At 61.9% G+C, this 7,368-nt stretch overlaps 1 protein-coding gene across 1 annotated transcript; it reads left to right on the forward strand.

Annotated features, from left to right (window-relative positions):
- The first annotated feature begins 4,098 nt into the window (after positions 1–4,098).
- On the forward strand, positions 4,099–7,146 carry PSMB3 (proteasome 20S subunit beta 3). The gene is made up of 6 exons (XM_080565170.1): positions 4,099–4,258; positions 4,634–4,818; positions 5,352–5,459; positions 5,861–6,038; positions 6,299–6,393; positions 7,024–7,146. Exons 1-6 carry the CDS (start codon positions 4,124–4,126, stop codon positions 7,070–7,072), a joined length of 750 nt encoding a protein of 249 aa, XP_080421296.1. The 5' UTR covers positions 4,099–4,123; the 3' UTR covers positions 7,073–7,146.
- The last annotated feature ends 222 nt before the right edge of the window (positions 7,147–7,368 follow it).

Consider the following 7,368-nt stretch of genomic DNA (forward strand, 5'->3'; position numbering starts at 1 on the left):
TGGGTGCTCCCGGGGCTGGATGCTCCTGGAGTGGATGCTCCCAGGGTGGGTGCTCCCAGGGTGGGTGCTCCCGGTGGGTGCTGCAGGGGTGGGTGTTCCAGGGGTGGGTGCTCCGGGTGGGTGCTCCCGGTGGGTGCTCCCGGTGGGTGCTGCCGGGGCGGGCGCAGCCCCGCGGCGCTCCCGGGGCGCTCGGGCTCAGGGCGGCGGCCGCGGCGCTGCTCCCCAGCGCGGTCTCTGTGGCGCAATCGGTTAGCGCGTTCGGCTGTTAACCGAAAGGTTGGTGGTTCGAGCCCACCCAGGGACGGGCCGCACCTTTTTCCTATTTAGCTCAGTTTTTTATTTTTTATTTATTTTTATTTTTTATTTTTTCCTCCCTCCCCGCCCAAGTCCAACCCGACGGAGCGGCCGAGGGCGACAGGCAGAGGAGGCCAGCGCCGGGCCGGGGGGGGGGGGTCATTTTGCAAAGCCTGCGGGGGGGCTTTCCTGGCTCCCCTGCAGCAGGAGGGAGGGGGCAGCCGGTGTCCGGCGGCTCCTTGCCCTCGGACCGGGCAGAGATGGACCGGGAGAGGCTGCGAAGGGGCAGGCGGTGGCCCTGTGCCCACCGAGGGCTCACAGCTCGCTCTGGGGGGAAGCTTGCCCCGGGTCAGAGCCTGAGCACGAACGGTTCTGCTCAGCCCCTGCCCCCTGCCCCCTGCCCTGAACAGAGACTTGGAAGCGTTTCCACCCGGAGTCTGCATTTTGTTTCAAAAAAAGCTGAAGGGGGTCCAAACTCTGCATTGCTAAAGTTCTCTCCTACAAAGTCTTGTAAAATCTATTTATGTTCCCCGCCTGCCCAGATTTTATTTTCATACCCGAAATAACGCAGTTAATGTTTCGATGCGGGGCGCGAGGCAGTGCCAGGCGGATCCCCGGTGTTTCCAGCCCAGAGCCACAAACAACGCTCCCCTGGCCGAGCCCAGCGGTGCCGGAGCTGGGGATGAGGATTTCTGCTGCCGTCCGCGTCCGAGAGCACGAAGGGCAGAGAGGTGCCCAGCGGGCATCGCCTCCCCGGCACCACCTGAGCCCGCCGGGGCCGCGGAGGAGCGAGGCTCTGCTGAAATCTGCCTTTGATTTCCGTCTGGCTTTGGTGCTCCTTCTCTCCCCAGCGTGTGGCATGTTCCTGCCAGACAAAGTGTGGCCTCTGACTTCATTCCCGCAAGAAACATTTTACAATGGAAAACTCTTTAAAAATACAACAGCCATGGGACAGGCTGAGCCTCCGGGGCTCGGTCCCTGGGCGGGTGAGCAGGCCCTGCACAGGCCGGAGGTTTTCATTGAAACCAGGCGGGCTGATCTGGTGTGCATTTGAGAGCGTTTCCAAACACATGGATCTCTTTCCCTTTGGCACAACATCACTCCCCTAAATTAAACGTTTAATCCTGTCTCCTCCAGGAGAGGGGAGAGCTGGCGAGCGGGGACGGGGAAGGAAATCCAATACTCTGCAGAGCGCAAATCCCCCTTTCATTTGCTTTCTGAATAAAAAACACCCTCGCAAACACTTGCCAGGCCCTTTCCCCTCCCCGGGATGGGCCACGACTCACTGCTCTACAGAGCGACTTCGTCGTGCTGCCCTTTCCAAAACAGGGCACGTCTGGGCTTTTGCCCCTGGCTCCCAGCAGGACAAGGACAGATGGAGGATGCACGAAGCCTGAGCCGCACAGGGCTGTGCCCAGTGAAGCAGGACGGGTTTCCTGGGGTTTTTAGTTCAGTTCAGAGAAATTTGGGCAACTTTTTCCAGTGCCGAACAGGAGATGCCGGGGCCACACTGGGCTGAGTTCGGCCGATCTCAACTTGTCCCCCCCCTCCCGCTGATCGTGGCTGTGCCAGGGTGACAGGAACGTGCGTGTGTGCAGGGGACAAGCAGGAGGCTGCAGCACAGGGACAGCTCCAGAACCACCAGGAATGCGCCTGCCAGCTGGGCACTGCCTCTGCACGGACACCCAGCTGTGCACTGCCATTGCACGGACATCCAGCTGTGCACGGCCATTGCACGGACACCCAGCTGTGCAACCACCCAGCTGGGCACTGCCTCTGCACGGACACCCAGCTGTGCATTGCTTCTGCACGGACACCCAGCTGTGCACGGCCATTGCACGGACACCCAGCTGTGCACGGCCATTGCACGGACATCCAGCTGTGCACGGCCATTGCACGGACACCCAGCTGTGCAACCACCCAGCTGGGCACTGCCTCTGCACGGCCGCCCAGTTGCACCCTGCCCCTGCACGGACACCCCGCTGTGCAACCGCCCAGCTGGGCAACATCCCTGCCCAGACACCCAGCTGTTGTGCCGGGGCCTTGCACACGCGTCCAGCTGTGCGGTGCCCTGCACGTCCCTCCGGCGGGGCGATGCCCCCGTGCCCATCCAGCTGTGCCCCCGCACCCAGCTGTGCCCCCGCACCCAGCTGTGCCCCCCGCCTCCAGCTGTGCCCCCCTGCACCCAGCTGTGCCCCCGCCTTCAGCTGTGCCCCCCGCCTCCAGCTGTGCCCCCTGCCTCCAGATGTGCCCCCCGCATCCAGCTGTGCCCCCCGCACCCAGCTGTGCCCCCCCCACCCAGCTGTGCCCCCCGCACCCAGCTGTGCCCCCCGCCTCCAGCCGTGCCCCCCCGCCTCCAGCCGTGCCCCCCGCACCCAGCTGTGCCCCCCCGCCTCCAGCTGTGCCCCCCGCACCCAGCTGTGCCCCCCCGCCTCCAGCTGTGCCCCCCGCACCCAGCCGTGCCCCCCGCACCCAGCCGTGCCCCCTGCCTCCAGCTGTGCCCCCCCGCACCCAGCTGTGCCCCCTGCATCCAGCTGTGCCCCCCCGCCTCCAGCTGTGCCCCCCCGCACCCAGCTGTGCCCCCGCACCCAGCTGTGCCCCCGCACCCAGCTGTGCCCCCCGCACCCAGCTGTGCCCCCCCCGCACCCAGCTGTGCCCCCCACACCCAGCCGTGCCCCCCCGCACCCAGCCGTGCCCCCTGCCTCCAGCTGTGCCCCCCCGCACCCAGCTGTGCCCCCTGCATCCAGCTGTGCCCCCCCGCCTCCAGCTGTGCCCCCCCGCACCCAGCTGTGCCCCCGCACCCAGCTCTGCCCCCCCGCACCCAGCTGTGCCCCCCGCCTCCAGCTGTGCCCCCCACACCCAGCTGTGCCCCCCGCCTCCAGCTGTGCCCCCCGCACCCAGCTGTGCCCCCCGCACCCAGCTGTGCCCCCCGCACCCAGCTGTGCCCCCCGCACCCAGCTGTGCCCCCCGCACCCAGCTGTGCCCCCCGCACCCAGCTGTGCCCCCTGCCTCCAGCCGTGCCCCCCCGCACCCAGCCGTGCCCCCCGCACCCAGCTGTGCCCCCCGCACCCAGCTGTGCCCCCCGCACCCAGCTCTGCCCCCCGCACCCAGCTGTGCCCCCGCACCCAGCTGTGCCCCCCCGCCTCCAGCTGTGCCCCCCGCCTCCAGATGTTCCCCCCGCATCCAGCTGTGCCCCCTGCCTCCAGCTGTGCCCCCCCGCATCCAGCTGTGCCCCCTGCATCCAGATGTGCCCCCCGCACCCAGCTGTGCCCCCCCGCACCCAGCTGTGCCCCCATCCAGCTGTGCCCCCTGCCTCCAGCTGTGCCCCCCCGCACCCAGCCGTGCCCCCCCGCACCCAGCCGTGCCCCCCCGCACCCAGCTGTGCCCCCCCGCACCCAGCTGTGCCCCCATCCAGCCGTGCCCCCTGCCTCCAGCTGTGCCCCCCCGCATCCAGCCGTGCCCCCCCGCACCCAGCCGTGCCCCCCCGCACCCAGCTGTGCCCCCTGCACCCAGCTGTGCCCCCCCGCCTCCAGCTGTGCCCCCCATCCAGCTGTGCCCCCCGCACCCAGCCGTGCCCCCCGCACCCAGCCGTGCCCCCCGCACCCAGCCGTGCCCCCCGCCTCCAGCCGTGCCCCCCGCACCCAGCCGTGCCCCCGCACCCAGCTGTGCCCCCCGCACCCAGCCGTGCCCCCCCGCCCCCCGCTCCGCTCGCCGCGCCCCCGCCCCTCGGTCCGCCGCCGTCCCGGCATGCCCCGCTCCCCGTGACTCTTCACTTTTCTCCCCCTGCCCACACCCCTCCAGCCCCGCCCCTCGGCGGGCCCAGCCGCCAATGGCGAGCGGCGAGCGGCGAGCGGCGGCCAATGGGAGGAGGAGGGAGGCGGGACGAAGGAGCCGGAGCGGCGGCGGCGGAGGCGGCAGAAGCAGCAGGGTCGGGCCTGGCGGGGGAAGAGCGGCCGGCACCATGGTGAGCGCCGGGACGGGCCGGGGGTACCGGGGGGTACCCGGAGGGCTCGGGGGGGCCCGGAGGGTCCCGGGGGGTCCCGGGGGGAGGGCTGGGGGGACCCCGCGGGGTTCCACGGGAGTCCCGGGGGGTCCCAAGGGCTCCCGGTGGGGCCTGGGGGAGGGCCCCCGGGATGCCGGGAGGGCTCGGGGGGTCCCGGAGGGTCCCGGGGGGAGGGCAGGGGGGACCCCGGGGCGTTCCCGGGGAGTCCCGGAGGGTTCCAAGGGCTCCCGGGAGGGTCCCGGTGCGGACTGGGGGAGGGCCTGGGGGAGTCCCGGGGGGGTTCCGGGGGTCCCGGTGCGGCCCCGCCGCCCCCCCTCACCCGGCCCCGTCTCGCAGTCGATCATGTCGTACAACGGCGGGGCCGTAATGGCCATGAAGGGGAAGAGCTGCGTGGCCATCGCGGCGGACCGGCGGTTCGGCATCCAGGCGCAGATGGTGACCACGGACTTCCAGAAGATTTTCCCCATGGGGGAGAGGCTGTACATCGGGCTGGCGGGGCTGGCCACCGACGTGCAGACCGTGTAAGTGCTGCTCCGGCCCGCGGGTTCACAGAGCCTGGAAGAGGCACCTTTACGTGGGGACTGACGGCTGAGCGTCACCGGGTTTGCTCGTTTGGGGAGGGCGCGAAGCCGGTACCAGCACTCCTCTTCTTGGGCTCCCCTCGCTGGGGCTCTCTTGGGCTGTCTGCAGACAAGCCAGAAGGCTCTGACTTAGGTCAGTGCTCTGCTCATCTTTGATCTCACAGCATATATGGATTGTGCGATTTCCTTAGTCTTTTGTTTCTTGCGTTTATGAAGCTTCTGCTTATGTTTGCAATACAAGAGCAGATTCTTTTCTAAAAATAAAACTGCGTGTGATTTAAGGTCTCGTCACTGCTAAGACACCTGAATCATTTCATGTATAAAAGGAGCTGCATCTGGGGTACTTGCCTATCGTAGGCACGCATCAGATTTGCTACCTCTCAGCACACAACAGAACAGTTTGGGCCTGGGTGAGGATGAAAGTGAAAGGAGCCTTCTCTGGCTTTAACGTTGTTTCTCCTCTCTTCTTGCAGTGCCCAACGACTGAAGTTCAGGCTGAATCTCTACGAGCTGAAGGAAGGCAGGCAGATCAAGCCTCAGACTTTTATGAGCATGGTTTCCAATCTGCTCTATGAGAGACGGTAACTGTCAAACACCCGAGTCACTTTGTGGGTTAGTGAAGGCTGTGGTTGTTGGAACCGATCCCATTCCAGAGAGCTGGGAGGATGAGGAGGGCTCCTTGTAAAGACTTGTTTTGATATGGGAAAAGGAGATTTCCATCTAGAGACAATGTTATCTTCAATTTTCTTGCAAAACAACACTGAGTTTTGTTAAAATGTTCCTGTAACAGTACAAATTCGTTTAGTTCGCCATGCTAAAACCATTGCGGGATGCTTCTAGATTGACCTGAAAGATCCCCCAGCAAAAGGATCTGTGTAATTTTTTCCTTGTATGGAGCCGTACATGTTAATGTGCGGCTGCTTCCAGCTGGTTGAACTGGAGAAAAACTGAGAATAAAACCATGCTGTGCTTTTCTTCACAGGTTTGGACCTTACTACACAGAACCTGTCATTGCTGGACTGGACCCCATAACACACGAACCTTTCATCTGCTCTCTAGACCTGATCGGCTGCCCCATGATAACCGACGACTTTGTGGTCAGCGGCACCTGCTCAGAGCAGATGTACGGCATGTGCGAGTCCCTCTGGGAGCCTGATATGGTGAGTGAGGGGGCCAAGTTCAGCTCTGCTTCTTGGATTCAGCCTCCTGCTGTTAACTGGAGAACCTGAGCTAAACAGGCTGGATGAAAAGCTCTCTCCTTTGATACTTCCTGGAGAAGTTCAGAAGAAAGAGGCTGTAGCTTACAGCAGCCTGCAGGAAAAATCTTGCAGCATCTATGGCTGATATCTTGAGGTTTGAACAAAATCTGACGACACAACACCTAGTTTTTACACCAACTAAAATAGCTTCTGTTCTTCAGGAACCCGATCACCTCTTTGAAACGATCTCGCAGGCCATGTTGAATGCAGTGGACAGAGATGCCGTATCTGGAATGGGCGTAGTAGTACACATAATGTAAGTGCTGCTCTCTTCCCCTACAGAACAGCAGTAGAATTTAACAAGCTGTATGTTAAAGTCAGGTGAGGGATCTCACTTCCTTTCAGTAGCATTCTTAATAATGCTGTGTCTGTTCTAAGTGCTGTTTGATTTCTCATGGCTGCTCTCTGCTGCAGTTTATGGCTGTTGCTACAGCAGCCAGGGGAAGTTAACTCTAGAGTTCAACTCTCACTACGTAGGGCTTCCCTAGCTGCATTCCCATCGGTATTTAGTAGTGCAGTTCCTCACATGTGGGTAGCACTGGCCAAGAGATTGCTCTTTGCCAAAGCTGGATGCGTGGTTTGCTTCAGAAGTCCAAATGCAGTCAGGAAGCTGCTTATTTTGCTCGTGGTGTTGCTTACTACTGTGTACAGTAAGCAGTATCCCAGGCATTACTGCTTATTGCACCTACTGAGCTCCCTTGGGGAGAAGGGGCAGGAGGATTGGATTTTCCGAATTTTAACAGCCACCTTCAGGTTTAGATGATCCCGCTTGCACTAGCAAACAAACTACATATGCACATTGCATCTTGCTAAGGAAGTGATGATCTTTAAGGAAGTATTTAACAGGAATTTACTGGTAGTTTTCTCTCTCTCTCCCCCTCTCTAGTGAAAAAGACAAGATCACTACCCGGACCCTGAAAGCTCGCATGGACTAGCCCAGCACAACTGTGTGCGCGTTTCACATCCCAGTCTGCTTGGATTTTTTTTTTTAATAAAATTCTTTATTGTAGTGAACTTTCCTTTTCTTGAATCTGAACAGTAAGATTAAGTTCTAATCTCAAAGCTATCCGAAGGAGCTTGGGTTTCACATAGTAGAATTTATCTTTCTCTCTAAGCCACCTATACTGATCTTTCCAGGTACACCTACATGTGGCTGAGCTTCAGCCGCACCCTAGGGAGTCAGCAGCATCTCCTTCAAGGCAGTGTGAGCTTTTCCTGTTAGCTCTAATTT

The sequence above is a fragment of the Anser brachyrhynchus genome (genome assembly GCF_964034855.1).
Source record: "Anser brachyrhynchus genome assembly, chromosome: 22".
Classification (NCBI taxonomy): Eukaryota; Metazoa; Chordata; class Aves; order Anseriformes; family Anatidae; genus Anser; species Anser brachyrhynchus.